The sequence below is a fragment of the Cyclopterus lumpus genome, chromosome 14, assembly GCF_009769545.1.
Source record: "Cyclopterus lumpus isolate fCycLum1 chromosome 14, fCycLum1.pri, whole genome shotgun sequence".
NCBI classification, from domain to species: domain Eukaryota; kingdom Metazoa; phylum Chordata; class Actinopteri; order Perciformes; family Cyclopteridae; genus Cyclopterus; species Cyclopterus lumpus.
Window position 1 is genome coordinate 5,097,057 of NC_046979.1, and position 24,026 is coordinate 5,121,082.

Sequence of the window (24,026 nt, forward strand, 5' to 3'; positions counted from 1 at the left end):
TCTAAAGGTTAAAGAGGTCATATGTTGGACTCCTTTTTGGCCGGTATATAGAAGTTATTTCTGTAAGGCTTGTAAATCCAACCGTGGTTAGACCACGACCATAACCATAAGTTTCAGGACAATGTGGCATTCATAAAATAAAATAATGACACCGTACAATTTGCAATTTGAATTCTCTTTTTTTTTTTTTTTTACTTAAAAAAAAGATCAAAATAAAGATGTACAATTGAAACAAAAATAAAGACGCCATTATTACAATTTCAGCTCTAAAGACACAAAAAAAAGAACAAAAAAAAGGCATGACCTGAAATTCCCCGTCCTGCCACATCGTGGGCATGGTAACGGATGAGAATCGAGGGGGGGGGGGGGGGGGGGGGGGGGCTTCTTTTATCCTATTGCAGATTGCCCTTCCAAAAAGAGACGAGGACACAAATACATATTTCTGCTACAGTGTCCCCGGACGACCCACAGCCGACGTCTTACTGGAAATACCTGCGGACACTTTCAGGTGACACATAATGAGAGAGAGAAATGGCTTTTATTTTTATTTTTCTTTCAAATTTCGCGTCACAGGTTTTTTGATTCATGTCTCCACCACACACATAAAACGGTCTCAAACGGTCTTTTATACCAGATGGCACACTGGACTGTCGACATTTAAAACCAGGACACGGGACAGTTTCTTCTTCTTCTTCTTCTTTTTTCTTTTTAAATTTCTCGGTACAAAAAAATAGATCAAAAGAGAATGAAAAAAATAGTTATATTCTGACTGCGGAAACTTGATTTGTAAAATCTCTACTCGCGAGCGACTCTCTGGGTCTACGTCTGCACAGTGAGGGGTGTGGTTTAAGGATTGGGGGTGGAGCTACTTAACATTCATCGTTGAGTATATTAATGAATTTGTATGCAACAGGTATCAGAATATTTGGGCAGTTGATACCCCATTCACATTTAGAGTTTGAATGTTCCTATATAATAAAGTTAAGTATTCAACACGTAACAGATTTTTTTAACATTGCTCTCCACATGTCTCCTCCTTCAAGTGGCATCATCTTTTTTTTTTCATTATTGCGATGAATAAGATCTTTAAAGATGATTTACAAAAAAAAAAAACCAGTCTTTCCACTACAGTATCTGCTATGTACATCTGTTTAAAAAGCAAGCATGTTACACAATCGTCCCTATGTACAGCTAACTTCTCCATTTAGTTTTTCGTGGAATATACATATTTACTCATGTTCACAGTTTCCTATGTTTGCTCGGTATACTCAATATCAATAGATTTCATTTTTGTAATTATGAATACAAATCATGTTCATCGTATCGTCAACAGCTCTCCCAGAGTCACTGGTTGATATCCAGTGAGATCGTTGTCTCGTGAACGCCGCTCATGTCTGTGCAGCAAATACTGTCCAGAAAACAATCTTGATTGTGGTTCAGTTCTTTTTTTTTTTCTTCCCAATTCACAGCGATCCCCGCCCCCCCCCCCCCCCAAAAAAAATTGCACAGTTTTTGAATTTTTTTCAAGTTTACAGTTTTCTGGTCTTCATCTTTTATCATATATATCATGATATTATTCATTTCTCTTTCTTCTCTGCTCCTCTTCGCGCCAGTGGAGTGGTAAAGTGGATTCCCATGAGCCTTTGATTCAAGCGTACGCTTTCCTGTGTGGCCGCAACACAGTTTTTAAAAAAAAAAAAAAAAAAAATGAAACAAGATTTTTCTGCCTCTGGTTTCCCACCGATTTCTGAGAGAAACCGTTGAGCCGCGACGAGTCGTGACCTCCAACAGCGGGATCGGGGTTGTTAGCGCCCACTGGAGGTGACCTGCCGGGGGTGTGGGGAGTTGTTTCGTGGACGGTGGTGAGTATTGTTTTTTTTCTTCTTTTTCTTCTTCTTCTTCTTGTTATTGGAATAAGGCACTTGAGAGGTTTTTGGTTTTCACGGGAGCTCGGAGGAGACCAGGGCGAGGCCGGAGCCCTGGCGGAGGGGAGGCCCGGTGTGGACGGCCTTGGGACAATCTGGCGTCAGCACCCGTCCGTTCTCCCCGACGCTGCCTGTGATGGACAGACGGGCCTTGTTCCTCATGGCTTCAGTGAACGTCAGCTGAGGACAGAAAATAAAGAGATATTCTGTGTAGGAGCAGCTGGAAATAACACACACGTGTACATTTGCAGATTGGAGTTTTAGGACGTGTTCCTGACAGATGTGATCAAAGAGACCTTATTAAGATTGATGTTTTCCTAAATGAGACATAGCTATTCCCATTTCATCTGGTCCATACATAGTACCTGTTTTGATCTAGAATAATCAAGTCTTAAAACGTCCCAAACTAACATCAAAAGAACATCAAAGAACACACTTTACACAAGTGTGCTTATCATATTACCTGCAAACATGTTTTATTTATGTTCATTTATAGCATTGCATTAAAATAATGAGATGTGGGAACACAGCATCACTCAAAATAAGTCAGATGTGGGAAGAAACGCAAGCAGTCAGATAATCATACGTAAACTCTCAACTGAATTTCCCAGATTTTCAGACTATACTGAATCAGCAACATGCTCTCATTCCCATTTCCTAGAAAAACGGAGGCCCTTAAGCTTCAAACTCTGAAATGTGAACAATGATTATTACAGTTCACATTGGACCCAAACAGCGGTCTCCTGGGTGAAAGTCCTGCGTTTGTCTGATTTGCTGAAATGCATTTACAAAGTCAGTGACTTTGAATCTTTGAATTGAAAAAGTAAAGTAATTTCCGCCTCTAGATCACTGCAGACATTCTTTTAGTGCAGCCTTCCCATAATAATAGAGAGTCTGTCTAAAACTGTCTATTCGTTTTGACCTCTTTTGCTTTTATTCCCCTTTACTCCTGTTTTTAGTGACGTCGCTGCGTTCAGCAAATTTAAGCAATTACTAATGTGCTCAGATGGCCACAGTTATGGAAATAAAAATCCAGAATGTTTTCTGTTAAATCAAAAACAAATGTTACGCGGAGCAATTTGGTTGTTTGTGGGTTATTAGTCCTAAAACCCGGAAATGATTGTTAGCGTTTCTGCGCGTCCGGTACGCACTTCAACGGGTGTCTTTCTAAAACATAAAAACACGTCAGTAATGATCCCACTTGGGAATTTTGAAGCTCTTGAGTGTCTTAAAAAAAAGTTGCAAACAAGCGGCTAAATGAGATTAAACTTCTAGTCCGCCGTTAGCTCCGTGGTGGCAACGTGGCTAGCTCGTTAGCTTTTTACTTCTGACGATTACGTTCACGCTTCAAAGATTATTACTTTGTTTGTGAAGATCATCTTGCTGAACAAAATGTGATAGTACCATGAACATTATTTTTCTGTAATCATCCATAATCCAACGGAAAGAGATCCCATTGGCTTTTTGTCCAGGGAACCAGTGCGATGCTAACTTCCACACATGTCCTCCCTCCTCTTTGTTGGCCACAGGGCTCTACGCCGCCGTGTGTCCAGTGGGAAACATCTCCCGTTCACTACTTACTCAAAAAAAATAATGTAACGGCTGCACGATATTCCATCTCGTAGCCTAGCTAAACTTCCAGATGTTATATTTTGACGATCATTCACGGCAGTTTAACATTTCACTTTCGCCTCCAAAGAACTAAACTAAAACTCCAATATGCTTCAACAATATCCGTAACCCCCCCCCCCCAAAAAAAACAATAGGTATCACAGTCTCACAATAAGGTACAGTTAAAAAAAAAACACCTTTCACAGTCATTCGGTACAGTATCAAGCCAGCCCCCAAAAACTACACGTAAATCCATTAGCGACAGAATTATTACACAGTGAGTGATAGTTGCAGGCGGTGGGACAGGGAAGCTGACTAAGCAACAGTCAAGCTAATGAAGAGCTGATGGGGGACACATAACCATGTTGGACAGATATACACCGGGTGTGAAAAAGAGTTCTGAAAGTCTAATGGTCGAGGACCTCGGGGGAAATATCCAAAGGAAATGGCTCCACGTCAATAAAGTCAGCTCGAGGGATGCTTCTCTTATATACGTCGACTTTGGCCCTACAATGTACGGGTGTTTAAGCGTGGGTATGTTATTTAGGGCTTCCTGTGGGCTCGGGGGTTTGGTTTCTCATTAAATCTGCTCCGTGGCTGTACATTGATGGCCTATATTGTAACTGACAGCCTTGGAGACAGGATTATCCCTCAGCTGCAGCATGTATACTACCCAAGTGTATGTACCTGTGTGTGTGTGTGTGTGTGTGTGTGTGTGCCATTGCAAGGCGACAAAGAACCTTCGATGGTTCGCCATGAGGAAAAACAAGGTACTTGAGGTTCAGACACTAGATGGGACGGATGTGCTGATGAAATGTCCTCACAAGTGTAGACGTGTGTGTACAAGTAAGACATTGGTCCTCGTTCAACATGCCGTTCCTACCCGTTACTGTGCTATGAGTGCAGCCGCCGAGCTGTTACCCACGGCAACGCGTCTAAACGCTAAAATAAAATCAGATTGAAGTTCTGTGTTTTAACTCGTAATAAGTGTAGCTATGTATTCTAGGACTCTTCCTATCACTTATATGCCAATTAATTGACGGATCTTCTTTAATTTGTTCAAAGGGTGATCAATCACGGGAGCTATCGTATATATATTTTCAACATTATTGATTTCTTACGAATACCACACTTGATTACCATCTCCCCAGCGAGTTCAGAATGAGTAATGCATTTTTTTTATTTAGCCAGGAAAAAAAAAAAAAAAAAAACGGGGTCGCAACGGGTACGCCGGCTTGATAAACGAGGGCCAACGTCTGCAGCCACACAAGCGGCCGAGGCGACGTCGTGTCTGAGGACGACGCGTCGCTTCTCGTCACATTGAGGGGAAAAAGAAAGCTCGGAAAAAGAAAAAAAAAAAAAACGCAGACCGGGACGTCACATGACCACATAGTGAGCAGTAAAGACAGAGAAGTGGGAAGCATGTTTTGCCACTGGTCACGACAGTCACTTAGCATGGCACAGCTAGCACGGGGATATGATAGGTTTCACTTACAGTCTCTGTGGAGGGAGCTAGTGAGGGAGTGGGGGGGGGGGTCAAAGGCTCAGGCAGACCTCCTATGGAAACCCCAACTACATCTTAGCTTCCCCATTGCTGCCATACCCATTGAAAACCTCGCTAAACTGGGCTAAGTTGGGGCTGAGCCCTGGGCTCGGGCTAGACTCGGGGCTATGGTGGGGGCTGCCTGTCTCGCAGGGGTAGCAGTGGTCGTGAGGATGGCGGTAATGGGGGTGTTGGGATTGGGACTGGGCCTCCACCTTCATTCTCTTGGCCTCGTTGCGCGACTTGTAGCAGAATTCGATGAGGGCCACCAGCATGGCCAGGCCCAGGCCCCCAACGAGGATGTAGAAGACCCCCGCCACGTTGCTCAGACTGAGGGCCTGGGACGACTTGTCCTGTAGCCGCCGGCGGGGAGAGGAACAGACCACAAGTCAGTGCAAGCTTTAGCAGAAGCAGCAACACGTGCAGACAAACACTCAACATTGATATTTAAGACAAATGTGGAAAGATTACACATCAAACACACACACACACACACAACATATATCACTACTCTTCCTCTATTTCATCAATCAGCTGTATGATCTGCCATCATCCTACCTTAAATATTTTTGGAAAACCTTCTACGGAAACCAGTTAACTCTCAGTATTTAAGAATCCGTTGAAATAAAGTACAAAAAAAACCAAACGTGTGTTTTCTCACTTATCCCCCCCAGTGCTGCTGACCATGCAGATAGTTTTAAATGTTGGCACTCACAGCACTGACAAATTAATCAGCAACTTATCTCTCAAGAAACAATGTCCGAATTTACTTTGGGTAATCCATGGTTTATCTCGATATAACTGTATTGTGTGAGGTGGAACATGTTGTGGAACCTTTCACCTTTCTATGCGTAGGCCTTTATGCTGCCTTCTAGGATGAACCCTATGAAACGGTGACAATTGAAGCCTTTATAAAATGTTCTACCAGGGACCAAAAGGGGGATCTTCAATGGGAACCCTAGCGCTGCTATTTATTTTATTATTATCTAAGAAGAGAAATATACCAAACTCCAAAAGAATTCAGTGCACACAGCAAGGAGGCCGGTGTAGACATTGGAGTACTCACAGAAAGTGGCTTTAAAACCACTGAATAAAATAGGCATATGGAAAATGAATTATGTCCATAGTCCCTGCGAAAAGAAAACGCTGACAGCGTTGCTCTGTGGATTATCTAAAGAAACAATGACATTGTTCCTGGACAGAGATGCTGCTATCGATATTGAAAAATGCAATTAAAATGATCTGCATGGCTACATTTAACTAGAGGTAAAAAAAACAAGACAAGAGAAAATCCATTTCGGTAAATTGGATGAACCCGTTAATTTCCCTTCATATTTCAACGGCCTGCGTCTGTCTGTCAACTCTGACATTCACCTTTGAAACCCTTTTATTCAAATGTGTGCAGCTGAGCTCTGACTCCTGCTCCTTCCTGCCATTTATCACCCTCCGATAAATCACTTGCGACCTTAAGGGGCGGTCGACGTATCACCTCGACACAAAAAAAGACTACCCGTCATGCATAGTTTCATTCGCTGGTGATAGCGTGCGCGCCCGCTTGTGTGCGTTGCGTGTGTGTCCTGCACTTATGGATCTGATTGCGAGAACACGACCGATTGTGAAAGGTGCATGCTGTTCTATTCCTAATGTGGTCGGCTCTCTGCATGCTCCGGTGCGCCCTCGGTTCGTGTGCTACCACAGCTGAGGCATACACTCCTGGCGTCTGGTGTGTCATACAGTTTACATCTGAACATCCCTCATCTGCAGTTGCAACACATAGCTTAGCTGCTGTAAAAAAAGAAAAAGAAAAAAGAAGAAGCAACCTGTTAGCGCTGCACCATGCCTTGTTTCTGTCATGCCGTCTCCCTCGGGGTACGCTTTAAGTCTCTACCTGCCATGTCAGCCACTTGCTCTTCCTCAGAGTGTTATGTGTGTGTGTGTGTGTGTGTGCGTGCGTGCGTGTGTGTGTGTGTGTGTGCGCGCGCATATCAGCCAGCCCGCTGTAATGGCAGCGCAGTACTGCCAGCTTTATACAAGTGTGCACAGAGACAGAGAGAGGAGGGGAGGCTCCCGGGCTGGTGGGGACTGACCTTACTTCCCGAGTCCTTGGGTCCACACTCCCCTTTATCGTACCACCATTTGTTTTTCAGTTTGTCTAAGACTCCTGCTTCACTCAGTTTCAATACGGCAAGGTTTACAGGCGTTCTTCAAATCACGGGGGATGGGGGGGGGGGGGGGGGGGGGGGGGGGGGGGGAAATAACATAAATAACATCATAGGACATGTTATTTTATGTTATTCAATCAGAAGAAGCCCAACAAGAGCAGCTCAGTACTCTTCACAAAGCGACGGAGCCGGGAAGGGGCCCCACCCGTGCTACGTGTCTCTCTGCTCGCTGGTTGAGACGTGGTCAGTTTGGCAGGGGTCGGGCTTATTAAGGGGAGATATTGAGGGCCGGGGGGTGGCGGTGGAGGGGGCAGAGCTAACAGACATATATGTGGGGGGGGGGGGGCCCCCGGCTGCATCGCTTTTTCTGGAACAGGCACATACTGCCGGGACTTTTTCTTACAACAATCACAGAGGCCAGTACTGTCAACCCCAAAACTGTTGACTCAGAACAAGTGTTTAAACACCCAATTGGGTACATAAGCGAATATTTTAATTGTTTTTTCCACTTTCGACAGTACTCGTCATCACACTGTAGGGGGTCGACCCGGCAGATGCCCCCGTTACCGACACAAAACACATTTCTCTCTAAAGGTCAAAGGTCACAGGGGCACAGCGACATCGCGGCTAACCTTCTCGCCACCGCCGCCGCTGCCACACTCTCCTTTGTCGTACCACCACTTGTTTTTCAATTTGTCCAACAGGCCTTGCTCATTGAGTTTTAACACTGCCAGGTTAACTGCACTTCTTGAAAACGATAAAACATATTTGGTGAGAGGGTGGGGGGGTGAGTATGCTGTCCAATTTGGGAGGGGGGGGGGGGGGGGAGAGGGGTGGGGGGTTGGGGGATGGGGAGGAGGGAGGAGTAGCAGTAAGAGAGGGACAAGGGTGGAAAAGTGCATTAATGCTCTAGACGGTTACATTCCAGGACCCAAACACACACTGAACACAAATATCTCCCCTTTTAATGTGCTGTCTTATTATGCAATAATCTTATTTAAGTTCACAAGCGTATATTTGTGTTCTTTTTTCAATCTGTCTTAAAGCAACTCTCTGAGGGTTGGTGTAACACCAGCAAAATATAGCTGATTGAATCTGCTAGCGACAGAAGATGAAAACAATATGAAAGAGAAAGAAAAGAAAGATGCCTCCGCTTTATCAACCATGAGAAAAATGACTTTTTAAGTATTTTATTTAGTTTTTATTTATTTGACCTCCACAGAGCTCTGAGAAATGTCTGGTGATGTAATATCCGGACTTAAATATCTCATCAAATATTTAAAATCTTGAAAAACTTTCCAAATGTATCAACCAGAGCAGAGAACTGATACATGTTATGTTATTTATGGTATATCTGTGTCGAGGGTCTACTTCGGGAACCGCTGGTTATAGGAAGCAAATATCCTAAATTGATTTTTGCGACAAGCATGCAGGCATATATGCAACTGTCATAATGCTTTTATCCCAACATGGATAAAAGCATTGAAACAATAATAGTTAATTTGGGAATTTGTTTCTTTTTTTTTGGTGCACAGAAATGGTCCAATTTCAAATTCAATTAAATATAAATGTTGGCAATCGGCATCGTCAGTCACAAAATATCTGCACCAGCCGGCGCATTGATAACCAGACGCCTCCAAACAACGTGCACCTGTTTTACACATGTGTTTAGTGCACGCACGTCGAGCCAATTCAAAGCTCAGTGGATTTAAGAGCATTAAGCTGTTCTGGAAAATCACGATTGACTTGCATTAAATGCCAAAGAAAAGCTGCTCAAAATAAGTGTGCATTTCAATTACATGGGTTCTTTTAAAGGCTGACGTGATGTCTGATGATAGTGGGGAGAGAGAGAGAGAGAGAGAGAGAGAGAGAGAGATTTGCATCAGCGTGTGTTTTGATCCTTTTAATTTATTTGCATCATTCTGAAAAAAAAAATGAACAAAAAACAGTAAAAAATGGACCAGAAACACAAAGCGACACGGCTGACAAATACATTTTTTAGCTGATGATGTCGTTAGCGGAGCCGTGTGAAATGACAGCATTGAGCGACAGCGTTGAGCAACAATGTTGCCCGCTCACGAAGTTGCTGGTTGAGTTTCCTCGCTGGGATTAACAGGGCTTGGGTTTACTGGCTGCTTTGAAGCACATTACGGTATCTACACTGAATAAAACTAAAATAAAACCTAAAGGCCTGGCTCTTGTTTTTAATGTGCTCTCTAATTAGACACGATCAGTGATGACACTGAATTCTCTGGCAGGTCTGTAGACTCCACTACGCGGGGCAGGCAGTGACGGAGTTACCCAGGGCTGAGCTTTCACACGGCTCCCAGAACACTATTTCAGTCACTTAGATGAAAAGAAACCATGAAGGAAAGTAGAATTAGCAAAAAAAAAATACTCTTTACTCATTACATCCGTGTATAAAAACGCAGATTCTCCACAAAAAAAAAGAAAAAACTAAGACATTCTAGGAGTTTACCGCAGCCTCGAGCATGCCATTGCAACATCTCTGCCCAGACAAGCGAGCACAAGCACAAAGAGTTACCTGGTGTTGGAGAGCTGCGAAGAAAAGAATAATGACATCACCACCCCTGCATGATCACGAAGACTCCCACATGCATGCAACAAGACACGAATGACGAGAAAGCCAGTACACGGTCGGCCCACACAGAACACGTGAATAAAGAAAAGAGAAAAGAAAAAGCCCCGCCGGCCCACCCCACACTGAGCAAAGAAAGCAGAGACAGTTAAAGATACAAAAGGCGGCACACCAGGGAAGGTGGAATACCATAACAACACGTCAAACATATTGTTACACTACTCCACCCACCTTAACTGTGAACCCTTGGGTGTAGCTACTCCGTAGCCTTTGGAGTCCAAGTTTCCTCCCACTTTCATCGTGTCGCACGGCTTGCGTTGTTCCGTGTACTCGTTCATGGTGGACTCCAAGAGGAAGGCGTATTTCCCTTTGGACTTTCGGACTTTGGCCACGCCTTCCGCCGTGGTCTTTGTGAAGACCGTGGGCTCGGCCGACTTCATGTAACCCCACATCTTCTCGTAGACGGCGATTTTTGACCGCTGTGGGAGGTTTTGAGGGGGGAGGGTGTGGGGGGTGGAGGGTTGGAGGTTCAAAAGGTAGATGTGGTGGTGAGAGAGAAGATGGAGACAGCGTATCCACAACACCAGGTAGAAGAAAACAAGATTTGAAGAAATATATGCACTCGACTTCTAGAACTTACCGTAGCAAGAAAGAAATCTAATCTAAACTCTACGTGTTGGGTTTTTTGACCACCAGTGGGATTTTCGCCAAGCAGATAAGAGTTTTTGGTTTTATTTGCAGAGGTTTTTGAGTGATCCGTCTCTGAGAACAATGGTGATATATTGAAGGACGATCATCAGAGGTCGATCTTGGTGCATATAGCCGAATCACATGTGGGACTCTGGATTGGTCTCTGGTCTTCAGTGTTAAAGCCCAAAGCTGCTGCACATGTGTAGACTGGAGTTTTAGGGGGTAGCTTTTGTTATTTTCTTTCCCCATGTTGTGTGTCTAATGGAGGAAAGCTTTAGACAATTGGTCCTGTATGGAAAGGAGAACGCTGCGAGTAAAAGTGCTTTTTTTCTTTCTCGCAACCGACAGGCTCGGAAAACCATAGCCGACATCATTATGGAAGGAGACCCCGAGAAATAAAACGTATTTTTCCTCACGCGTTGCTTTCTGCTCGTTATCGTGTCATGTGACTTGTTGCCCGATGAAACGTGACGGAGAGTTGGGGAGAGGAGCGCCGGTTGTTGCGTAGGAGCACTGAGGCCGTCGCTTTGTGTGGTCTTGGCCGAATATTCAGCCGATGTCGAAAACAATGTAGAGCCGATGGCACAAAAACAAACAAACCGGAAATGTAACTGTAACTTAAAATGTAACTTTAAATGTAACAGTAAGTTTAAATGTCAATGTAAATGTAACTTTAACTGTAACTGTAACTTTAACTGTAACTATAAATGTAACTGTAACTTAAAATGTAACTGTAACTTTAAATGTAACTTTAACTGTAACTGTAACTTTAAATGTAACTTTAAATGTAACTGTAACTTAAAATGTAACTGTAACTTTAAATGTAACTTCAAATGTAACTGTAACTTTAAATGTAACTGTAACTTTAAATGTAACTATAAATGTAACTGTAACTTTAAATGTAACTGTAACTTTAACTGTAACTATAAATGTAACTGTAACTTAAAATGTAAATAACTTTAAATGTAACTTTAACTGTAACTTTAAATGTAACTGTAACTTTAAATGTAACTTCAAATGTAACTGTAACTTTAAATGTAACTGTAATTTTAACTGTAACTATAAATGTAACTGTAACTTAAAATGTAACTGTAACTTTAAATGTAACTTTAACTGTAACTGTAACTTTACATATATGTATGTATATATATATATATATATATATATATATATATATATATATATACATACATATATACAAGCGGCCGAAATGAGCTTCCTCCGTAGGGTGGCCGGGCTCAGCCTTAGAGATAGGGTAAGGAGCTCGGACATCAGGGGGGAGCTCGGAGTCGAGTCGCTGCTCCTTCGTGTCGAAAGGAGTCAGCTGAGGTGGTTCGGGCATCTAGTCAGGATGCCTCCTGGACGCCTCCCATTAGAGGTTTTCCAGGCACGTCCAACTGGTAGGAGGCCTCGGGGAAGACCGAGGACACGCTGGAGGGATTATATCTCCCGGCTGACCTTGGAACGCCTCGGGATCCCCCAGAATGAGCTGGAAAGTGTTGCGGGTGAGAGGGAGGCCTGGGTCGGCCTGCTGAACCTGCTGCCACCGCGACCCGACCCCGGATAAGCGGGTGATAATGGATGGATGGATGTATATATATATATATGTATATAATATACATGTATATAAACACCTCTCGGTAGTAGCCACACCATCTAAATTTCTTGCAAAATTTTCTAGTTAATGTATAGAATGTGTATATTAGACATACTGTACATTTATTACATACATTACATGATGCACTTTATTATATATATATATATATATATGTACTATGTATATAGTACCCTTTACTTCTACCTATGTAGTGCACTGGTGAACCTATTCGTAAGTCACTTATATTGTATTGTATTTATAGGTATTGTGATGCATATATTGTATATAGCTATCTAGTTTCCTCTCTAACACCTTTTTGTATTTTTCCAATTATTTCATTACAACAGGGCTGCATCTGTTCTCTCATCTCTAAATCTGTCTCTGTGAAGTTCCCCTCAGGGTTCAATAAAGTTGTATCTGATCTCACCTTCTTACATCCAGCCTCCTCACAACGTGCGTGCGGTACAAAGTTGTATCACTTCCTTCCCTTGGATAAACCTTTTGCCACTGAACATCATCGAGGGCGACTATTACGTTTCCTCCTCAATGCGGACAAAACGAAATAGGACGACGTAATTGTAATTTCTAGGACACCGGGTTGCCACGGAGACCTGATAAGCTCCCTGCAAAGAGTGCTCAATTAGCTATTTTTCCCTTGGTCAGAGGATGTGAGTACTGAATAGGTTTCGCCTACCTGTCTGCCTGAGAGTAGATGATTAACTCCCGTAACCCCCAACTCACCCTGAAGAACTCTTTGGTCGAGCCGGAATCCAAAGTGCCGTAAGCGATGTCGGTCTGCTTTGCCAGATCCTCGGCACTCTCGATGGGGGAAACCATCCTCTCCACAGTGAGGAAGGCAGCCAAGTTAGCCGTGTAGGACGAGATGATGATGAGAGTGAAGAACCACCACACCCCTCCGACGATTCGACCCGATAACGATCTTGGAGGTGGAGGAGAGAGGAAGAATATTTCCGGGGATAGTTTGAGAGGGTTAGAAAGCAGAGAGAGAGAGGAGGAAGAGAAAAGGAAAAGGAAAATAGAGGAAAGGGGGGAACAAAAACAAAAAGGAGGGAATTGCCAGAAAGAAGAGCCAGGAAAAGGTGTGTTGGAGTGGTAAAATAAGGGTGAGGGGGAGAGGAGAAAGAGGGATCAGTGGGGTAAGATAGAAAGACAGAAAACAACCAATCAGTGTTATGAAACACAGTGAAAAAGAAGTACAATTGAAGGAATGAAATATGACTGAAGCATGGAGGGACAAGCCACCACTGTGGAGGCCAGACGTGCTGGTGAGCCACCACACGGTGGAGCTCTGACGACGCCTGAGAGCTGCATTTACCTCCTCATTAGTGCAGATCGCCTCATAACAAAATCCCCCACGCTTGCGTTGACCAGCATTGATACAGAAAAAGATTGGCTACTCCTGTCCCTTCTTCTTCTTCTTCTTCTTCTTCTTCTTCTTCTTCTTCTTCTTCTTCTTCTTCTTCTTCTTCTTCTTCTTCTTCTTCTTCTTCTTCTTCTTCTTCTTCTTCCCCACACGCCCCTCTATTGTGTTTATTGGTGGGATGAAAAAGAGCAGCAGGTCCCCCGGCCCGGCGAGACGGCGGCGGCGGCGGCCCTGTTCTTTCCTTGTTTGTTCGCTCGGGGGAGACAGATAGCCCCGCTGCTCAGGAGCAGCAGGAGGTCGTGAGAAGAATCTCAAACCGTAAATGCTGCATTGAGGAGAACAAACAAGATCTCCCCTCGGTGCGAATCAAACAGCGGAGGATGCAAAAACCCTCAGGCCTCGCTTGTCAGAAGGCGAGAGAGAGAGAGAGAGAGAGAGAGAGAGAGATGGGCACATGAGAAGGGAAGGAGAGAGGGATTCTTGGCTGTTTTTTCCCCACTGTGTCCATATTCCATTGTTCCCCGTAAACACAAGAGTTCTCTGCATCCTGTAATCTCCATGCATGTGCACCGTTGACAAAAAAGGGCGGCAGCAGCATCCTTTTTCTCAATTGAATCCACAAAAAAACAAAAACATGACGCAGCCTAAAGAACCTTGATTCATTGAGCCATTGAGGGTACTGTAATTGAACAAAGAAGAGGGTTCTGCCAATAAAGTCCCTCCAACCACAGATTTGGTGCGGGGGAAGCCTCTGCTTTGTCGCTCTGTGGTGATGAAAGTGCCCGTGGCGGCCGAGGCCACTTCCAATAGAGAGAGTGCTGCAGCAGAGCACACACAGGAAAGCTTTGCCCATGAAATAGACTTACTTGACGTATTAGCTCTGGATTTGAATACAAATGACTTCCCCTCTCTTCTTTTTCTGCCCGCGCTCCCATTTCCCTCCTCCCTGAGAACGATTGAGTGTTTTTGTGCAGAGAGAATTAGAACAGTAAACATAATGAGTAAAGGGGGGTTGTGGAGGCAGGGCGGTGCGTGGATGAGATGCGTGGATGAGTTTTTCTATCGTCTCGCTTCTCTCCGCTGCTTTATTTTCCTTTCCCTACCAGCCAAAAAAAAATAAAAAATCCCCACATTCTCTCTATCGAGCCGTCTCCATCGTTCCCTTTCTTTTCTCCACACGGTGGAGCAGCAGTGGATTGTATTGGCGTGTAATAACAGGACGAGAGGAGTCTGTTTTGCGTTGCCTCCATCCCTCTGTGCTGTGTGTTTGCTGGCTGATGCCACCGACGTTGATCCACAGTGACACGCTGCCGTGTCTTGATGGGCCTGCAGTTAACGGTGTGAACGGGTGAATGATGTCATGTGGTGTCAAAAGCGCTTCGAGTGGTCGGAAGACTAGAAAAAAAACACGCTTTACAAATACAGGTCCATCTAACAGAGGGGATGGGGGAGTTTTTCTTTTCTTCTTCTTCACCTTGAATTAATGATGGCAAAAGAAAATGGACGCCACATCATTTCCCTTGAGCTAAACCCGTTAATCCTTGAGGGTCGCAAGGGAGCCGGAGAACCGTCCCAGCTGACATTGGGCGAGAGCCCCCCGGGTTCACCTCGGACAGGTCGCCAGTCGTACGCAACCATTCACATCTACAGGGCATGTTAGAGTTGGCAAATGAACCCAACCAGCTCGAGAAAAAAAAAGCAGTTCCACCGCAGTTGTCGGTAGTGAAACAAAACGTCGAGGAGAACCCGAGTGTAATGATGTACGAGTTCAGTTTTTCCCACGAGTGGAGGAAACAAGAAAATCCAGACGGGGAAAGAATTAGAAGAAATAAAGTGGAAACAAAACAGCAATTGGCTCCAGTGTTGGGGGAATGGGATTCATCGCAGCGGCCCAGGAAGCCTCAGGGTATAAAGAATACTAAATGTAGTATAATTTCAGCAATTATATAGCAATTAGTCAGCACTTTCCCCTTACTGGTTAACTTGCTAAAAGGTATTTGATGAGAGCTCTAAAGAGGTTGGCATGGTCTAGGAGGTGTTGGCAAGCTGGAATTTCTACACTCGCCTGCAATAGTTTATGTAATTAATTTCAGCTTACTAAAAATTGACATTATTTGGCAATGTGTTGTCCAATCCCACAGAACTTTATTCCAAATCTAAGTAAAAAAAAATATACCAAACATGACTGGGGAATGAATGTAAAAAAAATGTATGAACAAAACAATCTTTATATTTGATGCAACTGTGTAGCCATAAATATGTTGGCTTGGGGTTTTATATATCTCACACAGCGTTACGCCCACACAGGACTTTCACCTCGGAGACTGCTGTTCATGTCCCGCTTGAGACTAGAAGTCAGCCTTGAAGTATTTTGCCTAGTCAGTTGTTGGTCATGTGACTCGACGTCAACCACAGTAATTTTGTTGCCTAAACCTAACTTCCTGTGAAGAAGGGAGACGTTCCACACTTCACTTATTTCCTTTGATGTGAAATAAAAAAGCAGCCGTGGGATTTGGTGCGGAGTGTGTGTGTGTGTGCGTGTGTGTGTGTGTGTGTGTGTCTGTGTGTTTAGGTTTTCCAAAGGATTTATGGAAAGTTTGTGGGACACAGGGAAATAAATTGGTGGCACAGAAGAAAACACAAAGTGGAGGAGGTGATGAAGTGAAAGACAGGGAGAGCTCTGACCTTGAGCACAGCCTAAATAAATGAGAAGGTGCTAGTCAGCGCCCAGGGTGTCACCTGCGGCGAGACCACACCATTTGACTTATTCATACAAGACAGACTGTCACTCCAGATCCCGCTCTCTGTTTTCTATACTTCAATTTTCTGTCCGCGGCCTCCCTCCTCCCAAAATTCTCTGCAGAAGGCAAAAACTCAACTCGTCCTGCTACGTTTGTGTCATTGTGTGACTTTGTGTCAATGCAAAAACTAACCAAAGTCGCACAATGACACCAACTAACTAACAGTAAAATGACTGATTCGTTCAATGGAGTCTGGTTTTGGTAAGAGCATAGACGATGTCTTCAGTTCCGGTCAGAGTCATCGACTGTATAGCTTTTCTCACGGTAAAACGGCAAATATGTACTAATTATGTACTAAAGCTGGAATTGCTTTCTTTAGGTATACCTTTGTTCTAGGTGGCTACAATATGTGTCCACTGTCCATAGCAGTACATTGCTCAGCTGTCAGGTAATGCACTGACAATGGATTAGTACCTCAAACGTCCCTTTAACAAGCCACGGATGTGAGTTATGTAACAAACATACGTATTCTAACCCAAACCACACACGAAACAACCGGGGAGTTTTGTTATTTTGCTCACGTTGCTGGACGGAGAACGCACGGAATCCAACAAACGACCTTTATAAGATATCGCGTGAACCCTCGTTTGAGGAAACGGAGGGTTCACGCGATATCTTAGGAAAGGTTGTGCTGATGCCGATCCGCCAGCTTCAATGAGAAGGCCGGCGATAGATCATCAAAGATGACTTTCAGCCTGGATGTTCTGCAGAACCCATTCCCCCGGGTGCATCATTGTCCTTTCTACTTGCGTGATTTCCTTTTTATGCATATTTAATGAGGATTGTTGGGGGGGGGGGGAGATCGAAAAGATTTTCATTGCCAGCGACTGCTTCTCTGTAACTGTTGTACACTCAAGAAGACAATGAAAAACTGAGATAGCATCTCTTCATTAACTCCAGGTGATGCCTGCCAACCTTCTATTGTTTTAGCGTAAGTGGATCCGTTATTTTGCATTTAAAAAAAAAAAAAAAAAAAAGCACTCTTAATTTTTTCCGGTACATTAATTTCCTACAGAGTAATCGGAGAAACATTAGGGGCGTGCAGATGTACAGCAGTAAAGCTACCTGGCTAAATGTGATTTAGTTTCCGGAGCAAGACTTTCATCAGTTCCAAATGAATGCAGATCTGTTGTGGGGGACCCTCGCAATGTGTTTTAGAGATTAAATAAAGAGTAGCAATGTGATTGCTAGGGTAGGAAATGAGGACAAATAAATTCTGCTACTGAACATTATATGTATTTTTCAGACTTCTGTCCAATCTTTCATCCTTTTCCTGTGAAACACTGTTTTGTTTGACCTCTTAAGGCCCTCAAAAAATTGTCAAAGTGTTAAAGGGTCACAAGGAAAAAAATGCGACGCAAATATGAATTCATATGGTAACTGGGGATGTCTGGGGAAGCTACTTAATTAGCAAAAGCGACCACAAAATCAAAAAGGTGGGAGACCATAAATTGGCTCTTGACTTTGAAGCTACAGACCTCCGCTGTACATACAGATGCAATCAGAGCCTTAAGGCAATGGTGATAATTTGCAGGAAAAGTGCGACGAATCAACCGAGAGTGAAGCAGGACAAGCACTGCTGACGCGAGCAATACGCGATGCAGGAGAACCCCGCCGCGTGTCATTCGGATAACAAAGCTAATTGGCACTGAATTAATAGATTAATAGCAATCTTGCAGAGGGAGCAACTTGAAAGTCATTTATTCTCTCTCGAAAACGCAGCTTTTGTTGGCGTCACATTAAAAGTTATACACTTCATCCGAAGCCATCATGGACATTTCCCCCCCTCCCTGCACACGCTCTTAGCTAATCAGGGCTAATCGCACCAATCACGGCGACCTCGTTAGCTCGCCAGACACGTGGCAACTACGACTCAGCAGAAGAGTCATGAGATGATTCATTTAGCGACGAGACGGAAGTGACTGAAAACACCTGGAGTGACCGGTCACACCTGCATGGAGCGGCAGACGGCGGCCTTCAACTCACACTCATATGGATATTTTTCTGACTTGTTACACGCCGACGATGCGAACATCCTGCAGTCTCCGGAGATTTGTAGTCAATTAGAAAAAAAAAAGACTATTGTGTCACCATTTCCCTTTAAGCTCCCCTCTTCTCCTGTTACCACGGAGACATATTGCCATTGGAAACCAGGGTGTTAATCACAGAATTAATTATTACGGGCTGCCTTGAGGGAGCAGAGGGGACTATTAACCCTTATTAAGAGAGAGGGGAAGATGTCTTGCGCTATTTCAACCTCTTCCTGCTGGGAGCTGTGTTGTGAAATGATAACTCTGCGAGAGAAATTGCGCCGATGTTTCGGAGATAATCAGACTCTGCAGGCATCTTCTGCCTAGTGGCTAGTGTTTATACCCATACAGCTTAGTCAGCTGATGGCTAATAAAATGCAATAGCGGTATTTCATGTCACAAAAATAAGCAGTTATCCTCAAATTACAGAACTGGCTAATCTGGTTTTACAGCTGGATTATCTCCCAGTTAAAATGCTCAAAGCCCTCTGTTACTGGAGCAGCTTTGCTAAATTGTAGCTGTACGGTTTTTCTCTCGGTGAACTTCTGCGAGACAAGAAAATAGACCCCTCGCACCAACACATTGGTCTTTAAAGTAGTGCATATGATTTAAATTTCTTTCATATTCATTCTCGTCATCATCGAGCCAAGATCTTCCTCGTCGGCCAGTGTTTTGGTACATTTTGTAAAAAAAAAAAAGAAAAGAAAAGATGTTTAATTAAATCTTAAGTAAAGAGTTACAAAAATTAAACACCGAAGTATGGTTTACATTTTGTACTACCGTGACATTTGTTGATTGTAAAAAAACAATTTACTTAACGGTTGTTGTGGATAAAGACAAATGTGTACGTATTTAAAATTGATCGAAGGCTTTTTTTTTTTTTTTTTAAATGGAGGACACTGACATTTTTTTTTCTTCCCCCCCCAAACAGCTGCCGTCACTACGAGCCACCGCAGTCATCGGTTTACACGGTCACTCGTTAAACTGAAACCCCCGGTTGCGTCTACGGACACAATGAACTCGAAACTCTGATGGTCTTTGACATTCTGTACATAACCACAGACACATAATATGGATAACATAAAATGTATGTATCGGGCCACTCACTAATGCACATGCGTACGTCGTCATTATTTGCAAACTGTAAAAAAAAGAAGAAAAAAGGGTCTATTTCTCTCTCCACTTTTCAGGTGGATGAACATGACGCCGCGTCAAAAGCATGCAGACTGAGCTTCCACCGCTCCCGAGCGCGAGCGGCCCCCTCGCTCCCCAAGTTTGCCCCGTTCACCTCTGCCCCTTGTCGCTCCCTCCACGCCCCTTCTAATCTCCCCCCCTGTGCGAGGGGATTTGCATGTTGCCCTGTCAGACTAAACTGGAGTGCAAGCGCTCCTGAGCTCTGGGTCTCTGTGCTGATGGATTGGGAGAGGGCCCGTGGGATTAGCAGTGACAGGGGGGAATGCAGCGGGGACCACAGCCTAGAGATGGAGAGGTTTGAAATGCAGACTTTTTCATTCCGACGCCGACATGGTTGCGCGGCTCTAACATCCTTATCTGCAGCACACAGGCGGAGATGTGGCGAGCGCTGGTGGTTATGGGGGGGGGGGGGGTGGACCGCACACATGTGAACAAAGCAAGTGTACTCGTTAAATAAGTGCGCTTAATCACAGTCACAGGCCCGCTGTAGTGTCCTCTAAAGGTTGCTTACGTGAGGCCGGGCTAATGTACCTCGGGATCCTCCATCTGTTCTCCTCGGGTGTGGGGGCGGCTGAAAGATACAGGCCACCTTTCATCTCCTACAATCTTACCAACTCTATTACAGTACATGATCCTTAAGGGCTTAAAAGCAGATAAAAGACGTATTTATATGAAAGTCTTGAAAATAAACAACGGAGGCCATTACAGCTTGAAATAACCCAAACAATCCATCTGCTGCAACTTTAAGCTTGACAAAGTCATTGAGACAGATAAGAAAGGCTTTACAGGAAATGGGGAACCACTAAGAATTACAGGCTTTACCAGTCCATAGGTTTGGCGATTATAATTAGGGCTGCACAATTATGGCCCAAAGGATAATCACGGTTATTTTTGATTATTAATATTGAGAGCACGTATTTCCAGTACATTCAGGGACGAAATATTTTTTATGCCACTTTCACATTGAAATAAACAGTCCTTATTCACAGTGCTTGTCCCCACAACTTTTTAGGCAAAATAAAATCAACAGACCAGTGCTTTCACTTTTCCCATTGCACACATTCAGTGCATTTCATTTTGCGTGAGTCAGGGGCCTACTGCTCTATTTTGGACTGCAGCAGCAGACATTGCCACGTGGTGGCTGGCTGTCAGTTTAGAAAGCGTTTGATTTGAGATGCGGCGGAGTTCACATGAGCGGGGGAACATAGATTTTAAACATCAATATCGCCCGTCGATCCTGTTCATTCAAATGCGGGTAGTCGATTAATTGTGCAGCCCTACGAACAGCAGACGTGAGCAGAGAGAATGCCGAGAGTGCGATGACGGACAGGAAGCCTGATCTTTGATTGGAAAACAAAGACGACCAGCCCTTAAACGCTGGAGAGGAACACAGACAAGACAGTTATGTGCACAAGACCTCATTTCTCCACCCTTCTACCAAAGTACTCCATCTTTATCTTTAGTCTTAAGCCCAAAAGATGCGCGATTTGAGTCTCGTAATTTGGACGAAGGGAAGAGAAGTCACAGACACACTGTGTTCTCAATGAACCACACACGCTTCTTATACTGTGGAGCAAACGGCGGCTCCGCAGAACGACGGTCGCCGGTGTGACTGGAGCTCCGCGAGACAGACGTGAGGCGCACAAGGGAGAAGCTGACAGACGCAGAGACAAACCTAATTCCCTAACAAGCAGACAGCGTAGTCAGTGTGTGCTAGTCAGACAGTGAGGAACAATATGGATATGGAAGAGAGAGTAAGAGAAAGAAAAATATCAATACTACCAGAAACACACCCTCTCTCTCTCTCTCTCACACACACACACACACACACACACACACACAAATACACAGCATATACACAAAACAAGTGCGATGCCACTGTGCACGTGCAGGTCAACACGCAGCATGAGCAGCAGACACACGAGGCCGTAGCTAACAACACAAAACACAGTTATACCTAATACAAATATTACTATCTGTATTATGCTACAGTTCCCATGCAAATTGACACTCATACACAGCAGGTTATGCGCAATAACTTACTTAAATAACTGCGCTAAAATTGGTAAGATGGCGTATGACAAACTTAGGGTCGCTTTCACAAGCCAACAATTAAGTTATTTTTAATAATGGCGTTCGTAAAGTCATTTTAGATGAACTGGAGGAGAAGGGATTCGTGCACACAGTGGCACGTTGGCTTGTGAAAGCTCTCTAAGAAATTAGTTTTCAGTGTCATTAGTTGAAGGTCTGTATTTTGGAGAATGCTCTTCTATGGGTTTAAGTTAGGCGCTCGAGGTGGGAATGTGTTTAGCTTAGCTTAGCATAAAGACGGGAAACAGGCGGAGACAGCTACAACGCCTCTGAAGTGTACGCTATCACATGGATCTTGTATGTTGGGACTTTTTCTAGGCAAACAAAAGCTAACTGTGTGGAGCTTCTTGAAATGTCGGGTGGACGGATACGTCGCTGTTTGTAGAGACGTAGTTACATCATGTAACTCAGCATGTACCTTTCTGTTTGTGTACAAGAAACAAAGAAGATCGATGTCAATTAGTGAGCTTTAAAAGGTGTTTGTAGGCATTCATGTGAATGTTACACAGCGTTAGGCTAGTTGTTCAGACCTGCTTTCAGTCTTTATGCTAAGCTAAGCAGCTTGAAGTATTCCTTCAGCCACAAAGTCTTTTTGTTTTCATCTTTAGGGTCAACCAACACAGAATTACATTATTCTAAACCTTAATTGAAGTCAATGAGTTTGAGATTTTCACAGCATAAAAGTAACATACAATGCTATGAGTAAATACCATAATATAGTCATCCCAGAGTTTGATCTGCGCCTTATATGTGAACGTTACTTGTCCCTCAAGCAAAGGACACACTACACAGCTCTCAGGCTTGTGAAAAAAATAAAAATGACAGCAGATTATTTTCCATCTCCTGTCGTACAGATTGTCTAAATTAAAAAAAAGTAATGACAACCGTTATCTTCTTGCCAATGACAACTAAACTGAACAACAGTCCTGATTTAGTTTTTTCTCTTCTTCTTTTTCTCAGGCTACTGCTCGTCACTGGAGGGTGTCTGGACGTGTCCGGTCTGTGTCAATCAAACACGTTTTAATATGATGATAAAGGTCTCGACAGGATTGGCAGGCGAGGGATTTAAGGACTCGTCCAGACAATCCATTCGGACGTGATGGCAGATAGCGATTATAATTGGCCTAAAAGTCATGTAATGTGTCCCCAAGCCTGAGGACAAAAAAACCCCCACAATAAATCAGTGGGACTTGGTTGCTGGATGTTTTTGGTTAGCAAACATCCAGCAACTGTTGCACTTTTCTCAGATGAAACTTCTTTGACGGTGTCATAAAAGTGTGTCTTACCTGGGGGAGATGTCACAGCCCTGCTGCATGAAGGCGCCCAGGGAGAACCAGAGAGAGTTGAAGATACCAAATTCATTGGGGGGCTGATCGCTAGGCGGACCGTCGGTGCCCTCTTCGGGCTCCTCGGTGTGCCATTCGTACGGGCTGAAGCGGCTGACCAGGAAGAGCACCACGCTCACGCCGATATAGGCGAACACGATGCACATCCAGATCTCGTAGGCCAACGGGTCCAGGAAGGAGAACACCCCCGGTTTGGATTTTTGAGGCTTCTTGATCATGATGGAAATGCCCAGCGACATGAAGGGCTTGGAGAAGTCGATCACCTCCTCCCGGACCAACGTGATAGTCAAAGGGGCCACAGCGATTTCCGCTTTCTGTGGGGATTTAGATGAAAGGGAATTTGATCAGCCGTCTGAATGAAGCCTCCTCCGAGAGCAACTCTAAATCCACACGATGACAGATAAACAAAAAAGCAAATGATGGATCATCTCTCTGAGCTGGGCGATGCAACAATCAAACATCACTTAGTCACAGATATGACACGCCGAAGGCGGATAACCAGCCAGCCATCAGAAAACAAAACAACAACAATTACCCCATTTCTTTTCTCCTCAGCTCATGTCGTATATATATATGAATTTCTCCCTCGACTGAACAAATCTCAAAGTCATCAAGTTTAGACGTCGGCTGAAAAACATCTTCGGAGTGATCAAGTTTAAGAAAGAAAGAAAGATTGAAAAATTAATTCCGAAACCCTCTCTAATGCTGAGAGGCTTATCGGAAATCGGCAGGGAGGATAAAATAATGTGTCAGAGAGAAATGCTTACAGCACAGGAAGGCAAAAAAAACGTGGAAAAGTTCACACTGGCTTGCTGAGAATCCACAAACCAGATTACAGTTAGTGACTTAGCAACGCCCGTGACCTTGTCCGCCCGGCTCGGGAGCAAAGGGCTTAATATCTGCAAGACTTTAAGGTTTCATTACGGCCATCTGGTACTTATAAAGAATAAAACAAGGACGAGGGAAAGAAAGCGAAAGAGATTTAAGTTCTTTCATCCTCAGCAGAATGAACTAAGATGACAGCCTCGGGGCATTTGGGGAGCGCTAACATAC

At 44.0% G+C, this 24,026-nt stretch overlaps 1 protein-coding gene across 2 annotated transcripts in view; it reads right to left on the minus strand.

Annotated features, from left to right (window-relative positions):
• Positions 1–1,940: 1,940 nt before the first annotated feature.
• The window catches only part of gria4b (glutamate receptor, ionotropic, AMPA 4b), a 93,914-nt gene continuing 71,828 nt past the window's right edge, over positions 1,941–24,026 (minus strand). The window contains exons 11-16 of one of the 2 annotated variants that reach the window (XM_034549827.1): positions 22,914–23,287; positions 12,869–13,067; positions 10,072–10,319; positions 7,167–7,281; positions 5,295–5,432; positions 1,941–2,105 (exon numbers count right to left, since the gene is read on the minus strand). In XM_034549827.1, the coding sequence (XP_034405718.1) occupies positions 1,941–2,105; positions 5,295–5,432; positions 7,167–7,281; positions 10,072–10,319; positions 12,869–13,067; positions 22,914–23,287 (1,239 nt within the window). Of the gene's footprint in view, positions 2,106–5,294; positions 5,433–7,166; positions 7,282–7,873; positions 7,989–10,071; positions 10,320–12,868; positions 13,068–22,913; positions 23,288–24,026 lie in introns of both variants that reach the window. The other variant, XM_034549826.1, reaches the window with a different exon arrangement.